We start from the raw sequence: 18458 nt of genomic DNA on the forward strand, positions 1-18458 counted from the left end.
GTGTGTTGCTAAAAACAGGAGCGAACAGCGGAATAGGGCAGGCGATCGCTTGCGAAATAGCTCGCCGTGGAGGAACCGTGCACATGGTGTGTAAGAATCACCAAAGAGGTGAACACGTGCAAACGACCATCATGAATGAAACCGGCAATCAGGTAGAATCAATGAATGAAACTGCAAATCAGGTAGATGTTGCGGCATCTTCTCAATGATGTTGTCTCTCATCTTCTATAAACGCTCTATCGCTCTGTATAAATGTTCAGCTCTCTTCAACGTTGCACTGTGTTTGTCAAAAATATTCATAATTTTAGTCAACATCTAAGTTTATTTGTTGGCAATGTTTGTTTGAGTTCAATTTTTGTGTATGTTTGGTGTCCACTTCTCTGTAAAACGGTTGATTTTCATTGAATTCAATTGTGTGTGTATGTTCATTCATCAGTGTCAACCTCTCTATGATATAGATTGATGTTCTTGCTTTCGATGTTCAGTAATTATGTTCTTTATAATTCATACATATCTATATCTCATAAAATTTATATCTTCAATCAGTTGATATCATTTTTTGGGGTAAGTTAAACTTTCAATGTTTGATAGTATACTAGGTACCTATAAAATTCTCTACAAAACAATATTTTATTTGCATTATTATTGTGATAATCTATTACCATTTTACTATGAATCGAATTAATTACATATTACTGAGAATGATTACACTGCAACTACAATATCACAATATTATTTTGTTTGAATTGAATTTGGTAGATTTCTAGTTAATACTTCTGAATAAAACGGGTAATTTTCATGGATTGTCATGTACGTTTTTTTCTGCTCGTGTTCAACTCTAGACCTGTTGAACAATTGTATGTTGTTTTGTAAGGGAGACAAAATGAGGTTTCCTGTTGTCTCCATAAATAAATAAATAAACAAGCAGAATCATTTTTATTCATCTTCCATGTAAATGAATACATTTGGTTTTTATATTCGTGGTTTGATATTCCTGGTTCAATTCACATTTACATCATACTTTACTTACATTACTTCAACATTTTTTCATTACAGTAAGTAACTCAACTGTGATAGCTTTAGAAGTTATCATACAAAACACTTTAAATCAAGAAATCAAATTAAATATCAGTATAGATTATTTAATATTAAAAATTTCAGATGAACTTTCATTGTGAGCATCTCGGAAGGTGGAAGAAGATAAATATTGAATATATTATAATGAAATACTATATTGCACAATTGTTTATAAAAATATTACTACTTTATTTTCATCAGAATGTAGAAACTCTATCTTACTTGGAGAATTTCAGCCGTATTTTGGTTTTTATATATTCGTATATTAAACAGGGATAAACTTATTTCCTGTGCATTCATAAAAATGTTACACTTTAGCAAGTTTATAAAAACTGTAAGATAAGGTTCAACTCTGTAATACTCAACTTTATTTCTATTTAAGGGCGATTTATGTTGAAAACTCATATAATTTATTGTGCATGAATTTCAATAAAGTTTCAACTTCAGCTGTCATAATCATGCTCAATTATTATCATTATTATTCACTTGTAATATTGCGGTAACTTATCATCACCAAAGTCAAATTGGTATTTTGCATTGAATTGTATGTAGTCTATGCTAGTATGTTGCACTTTATCAATTCACTCGTGTTGCATTATTTGCTCTTTAAATATTTCATTTATGAATTATTTTTAAAGCTTATCGGATTCAAGTGGTTAAACAGTAGATCATAAAATGAATCATTCATAAATAACATGTTCAATTATATCATTATTATCATACAATTCACTTGTAATTGCTGTAACTTATTATCATTCAAGTCAAATTGGTATTGTATTGATTGAATGTTGCACTTTATTAATTCACTCTGTTGAATTATTTGCTTTAAATATTTCATTTCTGAATTATTTTAAAAGCTTATCGTCGGATTCAAGTGATTAAACAGTAGATCATAAATAACAGTTAACAATAGACAAATGATAATGTAACTAAAGATAGAACCGCATACCATCAGTGTAAAATACATTAATGTTGATAAAAATTCAGTTTTAGTTGAAGTTTTGAAACTATTTTCCACACTTAGATGTGTAAATTTATTGACACTGAAACTAAATTTTGGATCCAGAATCGATATTCCCAATTTAGGAATGTTACTTAACAATTAAGAAATTTTACAGTTGTGTTGTGAGTGATGTTGTGGTACTTTTCCATAATGAAAACACAAATTTGAAATTGTCAACCACTTTTTAAAAAGTGGTTTTTAAAAAGTGGTTGACAATTTCAAATTTGTGTTTTCATTTTCAATTTAGAAATTGATATGAATATACAGTAAGCCTATATTTGTTATCATTCTTGAATGAATACAACAGCACTGTCTACATTTAAACAGGAAAATATTTTGGTACTATCAACTGTTGAATGAATAAATAATTCAAGTAACATCAGTAAAAACTGTATGGGGTTCCATAATATTTATTTTTTAGATTAAAATAACTGCAGATAAAGAGCAAATAAAAATAGGATAATAGATATTATAGATATATTGCCTTGAATCACTAAGGGAAACTTACTCCACAAAAGTTGAACTTTAATTCTAGTTTAAACCCTTAGCTGACTCAATTGAAATATATTATGATAAATGTAACCATACATTGGTTTAATAGTTCTAATAGTTGAACAAAGTTTGGAGAAAGCGACTCTTATTCTTCTTTTGCTAAATATTATTATATTTACCACTGCACTGCTTCGCATTTATTTGAATGCTGAGGAACGCCTTATTGAAAGTGTCTTGTTTGATAAAACTGCTAATCCCAAACTTAATGTTTACAAACCTTGCGTTCTTGCACTTTTTCTATATTAGGCACAGTAGCTATATTAGTCTTAAATTTTTCGTTCTCAGGTTTCATGTGTGATACATTTTTGCTGCCATTTGCTTCTACAACTAAATCTTAGATAGAATTAAATCAACTTTTGATGAGTTTTATTTTCGTTTTCAATGATATAGTTATAATCAGCTAGTAAATTTTTCGTTCAAGTGAGAGCTTTTCACATTGTTGTGTGTCTTAAATGGCATCTATCGGTAGTGGTATAATAATTTTCCATTGTAACTTTCGCTTCATTTCACATTTTGAGAGTACTGTTTAGAATATGTATTCGGATTTATGCTCAGCTTCAATCAAAGTATCTACAGTTACAAATTTCAATATGCTCTATCTTCAATATGTAGCTAAGTATGTTGATATTCATCCATATTGCCTTTTTATAACAGAATAAATCAAGCCAATGATTACAGGTTGAACCTGTATGTAAATCGATTAATAATACATAGTATATTCATTCTATGAAAATGTTTTCTGTTACAAGTTTTATAAAAATGTTGTTCTAACAAGGCCTAAGTTACAGAAATATATTTATATGAATCATTCTAATTAAAATAATTTTACAGTCAAATATTGATTAAGTCTTGCTCGTTTTCTTACAAAATGAGACTACCCAGGACTTTTTGTGGTGTTGTTCCACTTCATAATATACTTCGTGTACTGTAGTGTCAAATTGTACTAAAATTATATAATTGTTACAGAAAATTTGGGTCAAGTAAGACAATTTACTACTGTTTAGTAGGGTGTATAGTATAGTTTTTTAATAGATTATAGTAGAATGCTCCGTAGTTACTATGAAATTGATTGGTTTCTTTCTTTACAGGATATCCACCTTCACCTTGTTGATTTATCGCAGCCCAGAAATGTGTTTCGATTTGCGCAAGACTTCAGAGACCAAACAGGAAAACTTGATGTGCTGGTAAAAATCGTTCTTTGAATTGAAACATTTTTTAGAAGCTAAGCTACATTGTGTTGAATGAGCGGGGTAGAGCTCTATTGACCTAAAAACTAATTCTGATTATTAATTAGCTTAAATGAAACCTATCCATTTATAGGACATGTTTCGACATCAATTAATTCATAAACTATTACATTTTATACTATAACTATTACACTATCTTATTTATAAGGCAGTGTTGTGTTTGGTAGTAAATATTAAAATTCGAAGTAGTTTTGATATTTTTTTCGCGTTTACTTTCAACTAATTGTTTCTAAATTCTTATTCATCTCTTTCTTATATTTCTGATTTCTTCTTATCCAAACTCTTATCTAGTGGGTCAAGTGAATGATGGGGGAGGGGGCTCTTATTGCCTCATATCCGCCTGTAATGCTTATAATTTATGAAGCGTATAATGAAGGCACCTATCTATCCATTTTTTCAAAATTCTTCCCCCGATCTTATATTTTAATATTTCTCTTCTCATTTCTCAAAATGCTTTTATTTTTCAAGATTCTTGATACATTCTCACCTCTGTCTCATCTTTTCTTTTTCAAGTATATTGCACAATACTTTCCTCGATTGCTATTAAAATCAAGTTGAATGATTACTAGAAAATTGTTATCAAATTTGAATATATAAAAATATTTATTTACAGATACATAATGCGGGTTCAATGGTAGCGAATCGACAGACTGATCCAGATGGCATTGAGAAAAATTTCGCCGTAAACGTTCTGGCGCCTCACATCCTTACAAGGCAGCTTATTCCTCTATTGCATAAGTAAGTGTGATAACAAATTTCCTTATGAGTTTTGCTTTATCTAGTTGTGAAATCAAATCAAATCCAGCCTGATTTATTGATTGAACTGTAGATCAGCCTAACTAGTACAACAGCAATATCTAAAAATAGTTTTTTTATTGAATTTTATTCTTATTCGTTCACATGCAGTGTACAATAAATACAAACAGTATGAAGAAGGCTCCTCACATGGGCTAATGTCTGTGCTTGAGGAGCAATTTGCTAATATAATTATGTCCTTGAGTATCATGAACTACTGACTAAAATAAGACAAAATACAATGTGAGAAAATAATTATCTCTGATCTTTTCAGTTTATTTTATTTATAAATTCAAATTTCATGTATTTACGTAGTTACACTTATTAATATAAAAATGATGGTTGCTCATGAAGCTTCTGGTTTAAAAACTTTTATCATTTTTGTTTATACGCCTGCATACATCAACAGAGCTTTTTAGACTTGAGAGTGTAGTGAGTGAGTTCAAAATTAACGTAGTAATCAAGTTATTGAGTATAGTTAAATTCCATATAATAAGAGAGGTTTGCATCATACCATAATATTCTCGTTGAAAAAGTCAAATAATTTTCTTAACGTTGGCTGTTTTCCATTTTGGTTTAACAGCATACATGATCTCTAATGCAGTAAACCTGAGTTTAGATTTCACGTATTTGTAACAGAAACTTCTAGTTTCAGACACTAAAAATATTGAATAACTTCGATGTGCTTCGTTTCCTTTGTAGTAGGCATCCAGCAAAAAAGCAATGGTTTTATTGCTTTATCAAAGCCTGATTTGTCGTTGAAATTCAAATCAAATAGATATTTGAATAATAATTATTAAACGAAAATCCTAATTTTAATGCTGTAAATATTTGAAAACTTACTATTTTATTTTTTAACTCCACTTCTATTAAGTACAGCTAAAAATATTTTGATTTCAACAGGAAACTGCTGTTCTGTTGTTAAATTAATAAAAGTGGAGTCGACAAATAGAATAGTGTGTTTTCAATTATGAAGAATTTCCATCATACTTATTAAACAAATGTTATATATAAATATTTCATATTTCTGCGAAGAAATAAAAATTATGATACGCATTGAGAAGTAAAGTTTATTCACGGTTCTTTTCATATTAATTTACAGCATGAATGTAATTCTTGTATTTTCAGAGCGAAACCAGGCAGAGTGATATTTGTGTCTTCGGGTGGAATGTTGGTGCAGAAATTGGACGTGACAGACATCCAGTGTCAGCGCATGAAAGCCGGTGACGTCACACTCATCTACGATAATCACAAACGGCAACAGGTGCGTCACACACTAGCCAATCATTTTCATTAATCATATTGCTTCAAGGGTTTCGATATTTCCAAATGAACTGTATGTCTCAGTTAGATAGAAGTGGTACATATAGACAGTGGATAGTGGAAGTTCACTGTTTCTCACGTCATTCCCAATACAATAATTGTAAACAAATTGTTACCAAATTGTAAAATCTGACGATTTTGATGAAATACCAAAATAAATACCTTATTACAGCCTTTAGTCTCATTTACTACAGCCGAATTTTTTTATTGATGTGAAACAATTGGGAGAGCTAGGTTAATTATTAAAGATGGGAGGATGCAGAGTATCAGTACTCCAGGGCCCTGTTGCAAAAAAATACAAGGTAATAGTTTAATACTTTCTTATTCTAATAACCAGATGACAACTGGTGCGATCAGTTTGTATTTTAACATGCAATAGACCCCCAGATGGCGTCACCGTGAGTAGACTTAATCCAAGGTCTATAAATACAGGTCATAACACAATCCCGTGATACATTGCAAAATCGCCATTTTATGGGGCTCTAGTTAACCAATTTTCAAATTTATCAGCTGTTATCATTATAGATTGAACAACATGATGTGTTATTTTGTTATATTGTTCAACTAGCCGTCAGGCTCGCTTCTCTCGCCGTATCCGTCTAGCCAGGGGGCTACGCCCCCTGGACCCCCGACTGGATCGTCCAAGAATGAGATCAGCAGGCTCGCCTTCATTTTTCATTTGAGCATTTTTATCATATGTTAGGACGATCTAGTCGGGAGTCCAGACTAAACGTCTGGCTGAACGGATATGGCGAGGGAAGCGAGCCTGACGGCTAGTTATATAATATTACCAGGAATAGCTGTGATTGAAGTTGCAGTGCCCAATCAATTTTATAAAAAATGCATTTCAATCTTCTACTTGGTGCCAACCTAACAAAGTCAACTCAACTTAATGCCAACCTGACAAAATTATTAATTTAGTTACCAGTTAACAACTGTTTCGAAGAGGTACTCTCTCTAGATTATAGTTCTATATTAACATATGGTATGGACATTTTCCAATTATAATTAAGAGAATAAGAAGAAGAATATACATGCTAAAAGACGAACTTCAAAACCCTTAAAAACCACCCACAGAGTTAAAATATTGCCAAAAGATTTCTTAGTGCGCCTTTAAAGGGCCAACTGAACATACCTACCAAATTTGAACGTTTTTGGTCCGGTAGATTTTTAGTTCTGCGAGTGAGTGAGTCAGTCAGTCAGTGAGTGAGTGCCATTTCGCTTTTATATATATATATATATATAATATATATATATATATATATATATATATGTAAAAGAATTAACCGGGTACATCCGTTTGTTTTGACTTACTTGAGTCTGACGTTTCGTCGCCATCGCAGACGACATCTTCTGAGGGTGGCGTCGAGATCCACACTGAGTCCTAGGTATTCTTTCTGGGTCGAAGAGCATATCTCCTACCCCCTCCCTCCACTTGCTTGTGCTGGCGCTGTTGGGTGAGTGAAATTCCAGGAAAGTTGTCTTGTTTTGGTGACAATGGTGCTGTAGCGGGTTTCATTGTACCAGGTACTGGGCGTTTGGTATTCAAAATTAACTTCCATAAGGGAGACACGTTGAGGCTGTCGTCTCTTTTATTTAAAGAGCCTTGCTTTTCGATTTCCAACGCCTCTCTCACAATCCTGACTTGAAAATCTCGAATGCTGGCTATTTGTTTGGAATTCACGAAATTTATTGTATGACCAGTATTTTTCACATGGTTATATAGGGCTGAGGTTGATTGTTGATTTTTTATGCTTAATTTATGTTCATCTATTCTAGCAGAATTTATATAGATGAATATTGCTTGGCTTTGAATATTGTAAAATAAATTCTTCCGACAGAATAATAATATTTAGATTCCAACTAGGAACTGAATTGTTGATTTTTAGATTTAATTGATTGATTGGGAACTTCAAACTGTTTATGAAGTTAGCCTTTGTCCCAATGTCTTATGAATCATAACAAGTTACAAGAATAAGAACAATTTTTAATAATAAAAAATGAATTATTGAACCATTTATTATTGGAATTTTATTATTAAAAAATCAAAAACCTGAATTTACATATTATCTGAACTAGAATATTGTTTCTTAAAAGCATAATGCATGATTTTGTTATGAACAGATTGGAATTTCAAATGTACCGCCATAAAGACCCCACATAATGGCCGCTCCATATGGAACACGAGTGTCATGACCTGTATTTATAGACCTTGACTATATCAAGTTTTCTCTGTGAGGATTCCAGTCTTACTCTCGGGGAACAATAAATTCAATTCAAGTTAAGATAAAGAAAGGAAAAAAGAAAGGAAAAAAGATGTTGTCGAATTCCACTATAACATTTTTATTCACATGTTATAGTGGAATTCGACAACATCTTTTTTCCTTTCTTTATCTTAATATGGAGAAGTTCCACAATATCTCTGATAAAAGTGTTAAATTCAATTCAATTTCAACACTAGACAGTTAAGTGGGTCGCATGCCGGGGACGCATGACAATGTCGAAAGTCTCCTACATGATTGGTCTCTAAACTAATAGAGAGTCTTATACAATGTGAGTCTCCCTCACTCTAGTATCGTCTGCAAATAAAACAACGTTCGAGTCCAAATTATTTGGGGGAGATCGTCATTTAGATATTGAATAGAATTGGAACTCTAGTGAGGTCAACGTTATAATAGCAGTGAAGAAAGATGGGAGAACAGGGTTGCCAAATCTCTATATTTGACTCCATTTTGCCACTGAGTGTACACAGCTGTTACTCAATAATATTCATCCCATTACACTTGATCTAATATTAGTTTTCATTTTCTTTGATAAAATAATCAATTTCATGTCAAAATAATTACATTCATGAAGGTATTCTAATTCAGTTTCTCTTAAAAATTATAGCAAAATAGAAATTCTATTTATGATGAGATAATTTCAATGGAAATAATAATTATGAAATAATCTTTTGATACATACCGGTACCGGTAGGCTAACTGAAGCATGTTTGTGAGGATGGACGAAGTCTAGGATGGTCAAAGTTATCAAAACTTTTAAAATGTCATTACATGTATAATTCGTGTTTCTCATACGGTAAGATCTAAAGATTATTCATTCATACAAAAATACATTTTTAAATGAATTATACGACTTGTCTACTCAAGTATTTTGTTAGAATCAAGAAAAAACATGGCGACTGAAGATTGTTTGTTTACATCGGTATTGTCACTGTCAAAAGTAAAAATAATTATTTCTGGCAAACTGACAACATTGCAGAGCTAGAAAGGGATAGCGCTGTCCGTTTTGTAGAATGATAGAAAAGGACAGCAACACAATATTGTCAATCAATTACTGCCATTATAATGTGGACCTCACTATAGTATTGATGTGTTGTGATGTATGTGTAATAGGTGACTCTGGCAGAGTTGTACTCGAGGGAGTACCCGGACGTGTTGTGCGCGGCAATGCACCCTGGCTGGGTGGACACGCCGGGCATGCGCGCGGCGCAGCCTGAGTTTGCGGCGCGCATCGAGCAGCGCCTGCGCACACCAAGGCAGGGCGCCGACACCGCCATCTGGCTCGCCATTGCCGAGCGACCCTGCAACAACACCAGCGGCCTCTTCTATCAGGGTCAGTGTTCTATTCTGCCTCCAAACTATTACAAAATATATTTCTACAAATTTGTATTTCTACAAATGATCAAATACAAAATGATTATGTATAGTTCATTTCATTTCCATAATTAAGTGCACAGAGACTTTTCGAACACCCTATATAATAATAATAATAATAATAATAATAATCAATTTATTTGTTCACATTAATCATACAAATAGAGTTGAGCCAACAAACATAGTGAAAAAATAAACTCTCTACATAACAATATACAATAAACAACAATATTACACAATTTTGATGGTAAAGGTTACAATATTCCCTATGAGGAATAAATAGCTTCTGATCACTCAAACAAGATCACATATCATTTGTCTTATTTCTAATGCTTTAATCACATAGATGAAAACTCTGTTTATTTTTTCCTCCGTCAGATTCGACAGTAATACCATTAATCTGTCCTCATTATTCACTATATTTCGACAATATATATCCAGAAATTGAATTCTACATCCTCTATACATGGGGCAGCGCAACAAAAAATGTTCTAGAGTTTCTAATTCCCCGTAATTACAAATAGGGCAGTTTCTAGTAGAGTTAATCCAAACTCCTCTATTCTTAAACAGGTATACTCCCTTGTCTGATGCTAGTCGCAGCTGGGTAAGAATTCTATAAGAACTGGGTAAGAACACCCTATATATTGTGACAAAGGAATTCATTGTGAACCTGTTTATAACAAACAATTCAAATAATACAGTACTGCCATTTGAAATCAGTTATCCTTCTATGATGAAAAAGTAATGATGTCAAAGACAAATTATGAAATATTGTAATTTATCCATGATTTTTTTATTCATTCACATTCTGCATTTGTCACCATATTTGAGAAATAACATGAAGATATGAGAAACGAAATTTATAACAAATCGTATAATTCGGATAACGTAATCGGAGTATATTACAAAGTAAGTATTTGATTAGATGTATTCTCTTTGTAGATGATGTCCTGTTGATAAACAGCTGGCGCTTCTATTATTTTTTTGATATTAGATACGCTTCTCTTTTTCTTCTCGTCATCTAGTATGATGTTCAAGGTCAATATCATTCATAGCAATTCCATTATTCTAGATGTCAACAATAATTTTCGGTATATCAATCATTATTGGCTTGTAATGGAAAAGTGAGTGTATGAGAATGAGATTGAGTGTAGATTGTGCCCCAACTTCGCTCTCTAGGAAATATAAAAGCAGTCATTCTATTCTATTGTATGTCGTCAATCTCCAATAGAATGTGTATGTTTCGACTATTATATGTATTTTGTATTATAGTTCTAGGCCTATATATTTTCCAGTAAATTGTCAACATCTATGATCTATCCTAATTTCTTTTCATGTTCTGTAAATTATCGCTGAGGATTGTTACAGTATATCCTATTGTATGAAATTTATCGCGTTTTCCATGTGACTGTTTTATCAAAAAAATTCAAATTTATTTATTCAAGTAAGTTACAATACATTCTGGTTTATACACGAATCTACAATAAATTACAGTACAACAGCTAATTATGTAATAAATTTCACATATTATGAAAACTTATTAATTACAATGAAGATTGAATGCAACATTAGAATATTTATAATATAGTATTGTAATGTAACTACATAAATCAGCGGTGTTTCAACAATGAATAAATGGCAATTTCAATGAATAAATATACACCCCACTATAAACTATATGTGTTGGGGTATAAGTTATTAGTTGCTTATTGCGTGTTATAATTACTATTTACAAACTTCATACACTGATATGGGATTAAAGTTTTTTTTATAATAAAATTAGTAAAAATTTATAATACAAACAAAATTATGAAATTAGTAGATAAATATTAATGTTCTATTAAGGATAATAATAAGAAAGGTTATTTTTAGAAAAATGAAAACAGTAAAGAGAAGAATGAAGAATAAATAGTTTCAATATTTACAGTCTAACTAAATTTTCACAATTTTCCACTCCAATATCAACCAACCAGGAAAATAAACTTTTCTTGAACCTGTGTCTATTGAATTCTTCCCTAATGTAACTTGGTATTGAATTGTACATTTTTGGTCCCAAATATATGTAGTTTCTTTGCCCAAATGTAGTGTTCATCCTTGGTACTATTGAATGCGTGTTTCTCTGCCTTGTTTGATGGTTATGATCTGCCAGTCTTATGTGTTCGTTGTTTCTCCTCATTCGCGTGATGATAGCCTGGATGTAGAGTTGTCTTACACTCAGTACTTTACTGTCCTTGAAAAGAATGTTCGTGGGGAATTGATTCTCCTTGAAGCCTTGTATTCGTTTTTGAGAGGTTCAACATGTATAAAATTCGTAGCTCCCCAGATAATTATGACGTATCTTAAAATTGATTGCACTAAAAAATAAACAGTTTTTAATGTCTCATAGCTGAGGATTTCACGGAGTTGATAGAATTTGTAGAGAAGCTTCCTGATCCGGGTAATTGATAGATTAATGTGCTTGTCCCATTTGAATTTGTTTTCCACTATTATCATTAGCGTGCTTCTTTTCTTTATGAGTAGCAGGCACATGATTCTTGACTTATCAAAGCGATAGCTTATCAGCGCGACCACCGAGTTAAACCGCTCCCTCAACCTTGATTAACACAGTATCTTCTAACGAGTGATGTTTCCAAGCGTTTTATATGTAACGGCTTTATCATAGAACTCTTATCAGGCAACTAGTTTTTGAACAAATTTTTTATAACGGAATCGCTTTATCATGAATCAATTTCATCACGAAACTGTCAATTTTCGAATGTTGCAGACCGTGTAGCCATCCCCCCGCACCTTCCGATGTCGTTCACAAAAGCGTCCCTTCTGGAAGAGGAGTCCTTCATCAAGCAGCTGGACCAAATGATGGAGCGACTGCGTCACCAATGACCTACGAAGCGGCTGTCGCAGCCGAAAGCGGTCACTAATCCAACTTAATTACACTGGCCTTGTTACCTCGTTACCATTACAGCAAATCCCTGCGCCTAGCTACGAGATTGAATTGTTTATCATCTTACCGTCAATGTTTCATAAGAATTGACAGAATTGTTTCATGATGAATATCGTCAATGTGACGATAAGTGATATCTATCAGTGGGGCTTGCTTTATAAAAGAATTGAAACCCTGTAATAATAAAAACCATTAACAGCTATGAATTAAACGTGTAGTACATGAGCAGCTTATTCCTGTATTGTAGGACGTTTATTATGGAATAGGTCCCTGATTCTATTCTAAGGCATGAAAACAGGTGATGAAGTAATGAATGTGGTGATTCATGATTGTTCATATATCAAATCCCACAAATTTGTTGTAATGAAACGGGTCATGAGGTTAGTTCGTCCGTTTATTAAGTCGAGTCACTGGTTATTAACCTAATTATTATAATTTTCGAATTAGGAGTACTAATCGATGAAAAAAATTGTGTTGCTGTTGAACATTCATGCTTGTTACTACTTTTTGATAAAAACAACTTTATAAAGAGTTCATGCATTCCACGTGTAATTTTGGTTTTCCACTTAGATTCATTACCTCTAGTCCACATTCCATTTTAAACGTACATATTTGTGGAGCAATACGTGAGATTTAAGATATGTTGTATACCAATTAAAGGCTTCAAATAGTTCATGATAAACATTCACCGCATGAAATTTTCAATCTCCATGTTGTCATAATTGTTACCATTTAGTACTATCACCTCCCCAATATCGACGACTCTATTTTTGGCTAAATAAATAGATTTATTGGTTTATTTTTAGTGACTTGACTTCTTTGAACGGGCGGTAAAAGTTATAGCTTCGATATAGCACCATAATTGATAACGTACAGTACAGGAGTCTTCTGATTATACTCATTTTCACTTACATTATGGTACTTTTTTTGCACACAAGGACCACAAGTTTTACCTCTCATTTTATAAATGAATCTGCTATTACTGATGCTGACTATTATTCTTACACATTTTATGAATTACAAAAGTCACGATTTCTCATTTGTTATGTATTTTCTTGTATTATTGTTTGAATGTTGATTCTATTTTGTTTGTGATTAAAAAGCTTTAACTCATGATCTTGATTTATTTTCTGTACAGTAGTTACAATAACAAAACCTTATTTTTTACACGATTAATTCTTCAATTTAAATTAAACCCTTCTATAATCAAAATAACGTAATTTTAAAAATGTACTATTTAGTTGAATGATTTCACATTAGTCTCTTGCCAAATATTTTTTCTTAACATATTTTTCTATAGATTATAGGTTCCTATGAAAGATGTCCTACAAAAAATGTCTCTGTCAAGTTGAAGCTTTGATTAAACTAAATTCTAAATTAATAATTAAAACACCATAATTATCACCACCATATTTTATCAAATAAAGTCAATTAGGCTGCTGTGAATCATATTTTGCATGCTTAATGTTGAGAAAATGAACAATTATTAAATTTGATAAGTGGAACTAGTACAAATCATAATTATTCCATGACTCACAACTAACAATGAAAGTCACAGGTATGTGTAGTCAGAGGTATATAATTACTTCATAATTTTAATGAATGCATAATAAATAAATTAATATTGTTGTCTAATAATCGTCTAAAAATATATTGATGTTAAAATAATATTGAATGTTTACTTGATAGGTAAATACAATGTTTAATTGTATTGGATACCGTGTTTAAAGTACCTATTTTAGAAAGATAGATAATATCTACTTTATGAATGTTTAGCAAGTAAATAATACTAAATGAAGGATAAGGATAGTAAGAAATAAAGCGTACTAGATGAAGGATAATGATAGTAAGAAATAAAATGGTATTTAGAATACATTTTTCTTAGAAATGTACCTGAGTCCTTGATATTGAACGCGATTGATTGCAATTAATTATCTTCCATTCTCCACACCATTATAATATAATTATTTTGGAGATAAAATTCGCATTTAATTCCAAAGAATAACAGTACCTGAAATGAGCCAAAATAATTAAAATTTCAAGTTTACTCAATACAAAATCATGAATTGTAAAAACTATTGTAATCATCAATCTTTTAATGTGTTTTAATGGTTTCATATCAAATAATTTTTTAAATATTCTTAATTTAATTACCAATTTTCAAATCCTATGCTTTTTCCGTAAACCAGTATTTGATAAAATTTCACAGTATATGTAACATTATTATTGCATTACTTAAAAAGGCCTACCTTATAATATGAATAACCCCTGAATAATATTAAATAGAATAAGATGTTCTAAGACAATCATTTAACGGAATATTTTTAAATTATTAAATTTTGAAAATTAGAATAAGGTACACAAATATTTATTGAATATGTTCATAAATGTCAGGAAAAATAAATGTTCCCAAACAATAGAGTAGAAAATTTCAATCGATATGATTGGATTGATGTTACTGTAGTTGAAAGGTCTAGAACTAGTTCAAACTCTTTATATTAGAATTGGAGGAATAAAGTCTAGATGTCTAGAAACATTCGGTGTTTACAACAGTTAACTATTAAATCACATAAGGTATAGAATATAGGATACCTACATATTATATTCCAGTCTATATAGGTACCCTTAAAATAAATAAATGCTAGATCTATCAAATTGGAACAATTCTACATGAAGGCCTACTCTACTCTTGTCTTTTATTTTGTACTAATTCTTGAATAGTTGTATACCGGCCTAAACTTTCAACAAATTAAATTAATTATTAAAAAATAAATTGAGTCAATAATTGACAAATTTTCGTAGTTCATATTAGGTTGAAACTAGATTGAACAACTTTCTCTTGAATCAGTTATTCTAAATTAGTGTAAGAAAATCTATTTTTCACAATTGAGTACCTAATGAGTATGATATTTGAATTTAGTAGAAAAGTGACTTATTGAGTAACTAAATAAACCATTGTAATTTAATTGAATGAATCATTGAGTGTAGGTCTTGAAAAGTGCAGTATATTTTTGTAATAATGCCTTGTTTGCTTGTTTAGTTTCAAGCAATAGTGATCAGAAATACTGTGAAAAGTTAGAGGGCAATCTAATAGATGTTATTTTGATTCTGTTCTTTAAAAGAATAGATATTTTTGAAATAGAGTGGTGCTGTTTCCGCCTAATGTAGTTGATTGATGTTATAATGTCAAATTGATTCAAAAATATGCTTGATAGATACAATTCTAGAAATATTGCGCTATATTATCATGAATAATGACACTTAAATGTGAATGTGCATGGAGATTTAATTTTTTAAATCTCATAAATATTTTATGGCATTGTCAACAGAGCTGTATAAGAAATTTAAATTGCAATTAAAAATAAAATGAATCTGCATGATTTAATTTTTAAAATCTTATAAATATTTAATAGCAATGTCAATAGAGCTGTATAAGAAATTTGAATTGCAATTGAAAATAAAAACAAAAAATATATTGATGAGGATGTCTTTTAAACCATGAAGTCTATCGCATGATAATAAATTCCGTAGACAGATAGAGGAATGACTTTATTTTTCTGCTTTACCAATTATATAAGTTTGTGTCCATGTGTATATACGGTAGTATTGTTTACATGCTCCAGTATAAAGTTGTTTTCTTTAATGATAATTTATATATTATTGCATTAATAATAAATTATTGGCTACTTGGAAAGGTCAATGATTACTATTATCATAGAGAAACGATAGTGTAATATTGTTATTACAATATTGTAATAACGCTATTGTTTCTCTATGCTATTATGTACCTAGTTGATGACGTTACGAGGCATCAGTGGAGAGTTATTGGTAGCCTACCGTACCGTAACTTACTTCTTTCACAACTATTGAATTTATTTATCTGCAAAGACAACTTTTCACAAGTATTTTAAGCCTAGGTGGTGATGATTTCATGAATGGATCAACAGAGATGATGAATAGCTGAAATGAAACTTGAAGAATGAGTAGCTGATATAAACCGGTAGTATAAAAAAATAAAAAAAGCAACTTGAATACTATACTTTATACTAATCAATTTAGGTTTTTTCAGGAAAAAGTAGAAGAAACTTTTCTGTAAAAGGGACCTCCCACCAACAAAAAGCTATGCGAATTCTTTTTTTTAGGGAAAGTGTAAAATCCGAATAGCATTTGAAAGGGAGAAGAGGTTAGAGAGGCACGGTACGGTAAAATGAGTTTTTAGGTGCTTTTTTAAAACTTAGATTTGGACCCAGTGGTTTCCTCTTAATATAGCAGGCTATTTTTAAAGTGGTTTCCAACTAACTAAAATAAATATTCACTAGAAAATCAGCCATATGAATTTAGAAATGAAAAGTTTAATAATCTTTAGTCCAATCATCTTTTAGTCCTTTTTATTAGATTAGGACACCACTCTGGATCACCAGTGGTGTTTAAGTGTGAACCAAGCTGATGGGACACCAATGGTGTCTGTGTTTAGACTTTTAAGCAGGCTGAGAAACTAATGATGTCTGTCAGTCTGTGTAATAAAGCCAGGTGGCACACCTCCAGTCAGTCTTGTATGTGCGAAAAGCCAGCTGGGACACCAGAAGTGTGCTATTATATTAGTGACCCAGTGGTAGCCGGCCTGGCAACTCAAGTGAGACACCAGACGGCTGACAAAATCTGGTCATCTGGTGTCCCTATCAGAGTAGCCTAATGAACGCCTTAAGAACAAATGCCCCGTGACTCGCTGTCCCACTGACAATCCAGTAATGTATTTTACATTAGGTTATAACATTTTCATAGAATTAAAAGTAAAAAAAAAACTTGCATCAATAAATTCCCTACCAGCCTGTTTTTTCATTATGTTTTGTTTTCTTGGTAGCATTGACAATATTCGCTTTCTGCTTCAATTATCAGTTTCACAGTCTGGCACTCGCACTCGCAGCTGGTCCTGTCTCCTGTCACCATAGTCACCGATGGTGCTGTTAATTTAGGTTATTGGAAGTAAAATTATTATTGCTATTGTTTGTAAAATAATTGCAAAGGAATTAGTGTGATAAAGTGTCTGTAAAATGGTAAGTTTTATTGGATTTCTTTTCTGGATGTTATCTGTATTATCGATTCTTTGAGGTTAGGTCTAGGTATATTTTTGTAGGTTTAGATAATAACATAAACTTACTATTATTTTACACTTTTTTATAATTTTAATAGTTAATACATGTATCTCCTTCATCTGTATTGTTGCTAGATAGAGAAGTAATTTACTGTTTCAATTGTTTATTTTAAAAACAAAACATTACTCATTCCATTTTTGAATAATTTATTACTGTATGGTTTCTATAACTGGTACAATGTAGAAATTATTATATATCTTTTAAAATTAATTGTTTTGTTTTGAATGGATTGATAAAGTTTATATATTTATTTGAAGAAACAAAGCCGAGATGTATTTGCTCCTATGGTCTTCAAGAATGCTAGGTACCTTCATTTTTTTATAATCATTAAGTTATATAGCTCTTTTACAATTGATAACGTAGTTTAAAATTGTCTATTGATAGTTATTCATTTATTCAAGGAACATTGTGTCTTTTCTTCAAACATTTATTAAACTTCCATGTTACTTGTGTACAAATTGTTATTTTTGTAACCTACTTACTAACTTGCTCTTTTGTTAATTTTATCTTTGGCATTCGGAGTTTACTTGATTACTTTTAATTTGCATTTGAACTAATTGAAATTTGAAATAATTCTAATTTTAATTAAACTTTTCAGGCAAATTTTGGGGACTACATTACAAATGAGTATGCAATACTAAGACTCATACTGAATAACCTTACGTTGACAGACCTATTGACGGCTAGGAAGGTTTGCAGGTAATTGGTTTT

The 18458-nt window shown here is 31.3% G+C and overlaps 2 protein-coding genes and 1 long non-coding RNA gene across 4 annotated transcripts in view; 2 read left to right on the forward strand and 1 right to left on the reverse strand.

The window, feature by feature from the left end:
- LOC111052619 (dehydrogenase/reductase SDR family member 12) lies at window positions 1–16132 on the forward strand. Its single transcript, XM_039430207.1, has 6 exons — window positions 1–152; window positions 3721–3816; window positions 4493–4617; window positions 5803–5938; window positions 9393–9612; window positions 12418–16132. Exons 1-6 carry the CDS (start codon window positions 84–86, stop codon window positions 12531–12533), a joined length of 762 nt encoding a protein of 253 aa, XP_039286141.1. The 5' UTR covers window positions 1–83; the 3' UTR covers window positions 12534–16132.
- On the reverse strand, window positions 14433–17522 carry LOC120351810. The gene is made up of 2 exons (XR_005571546.1): window positions 17419–17522; window positions 14433–14605 (listed from the first exon to the last, which is right to left on the reverse strand). It is a non-coding gene; the product is annotated as an uncharacterized LOC120351810 (long non-coding RNA).
- LOC111052608 overlaps window positions 17502–18458 on the forward strand; it is a 24566-nt gene continuing 23609 nt past the window's right edge. For both annotated transcript variants that reach the window (XM_039430205.1, XM_039430204.1), the window contains exons 1-2: window positions 17502–17648; window positions 18346–18446. In XM_039430205.1, the coding sequence (XP_039286139.1) occupies window positions 17646–17648; window positions 18346–18446 (104 nt within the window). In that variant the 5' untranslated portion in view covers window positions 17502–17645. The remainder of the gene's footprint in view (window positions 17649–18345; window positions 18447–18458) is intronic.

This window comes from Nilaparvata lugens, chromosome 6 (genome assembly GCF_014356525.2).
Source record: "Nilaparvata lugens isolate BPH chromosome 6, ASM1435652v1, whole genome shotgun sequence".
Lineage (NCBI taxonomy): Eukaryota > Metazoa > Arthropoda > Insecta > Hemiptera > Delphacidae > Nilaparvata > Nilaparvata lugens.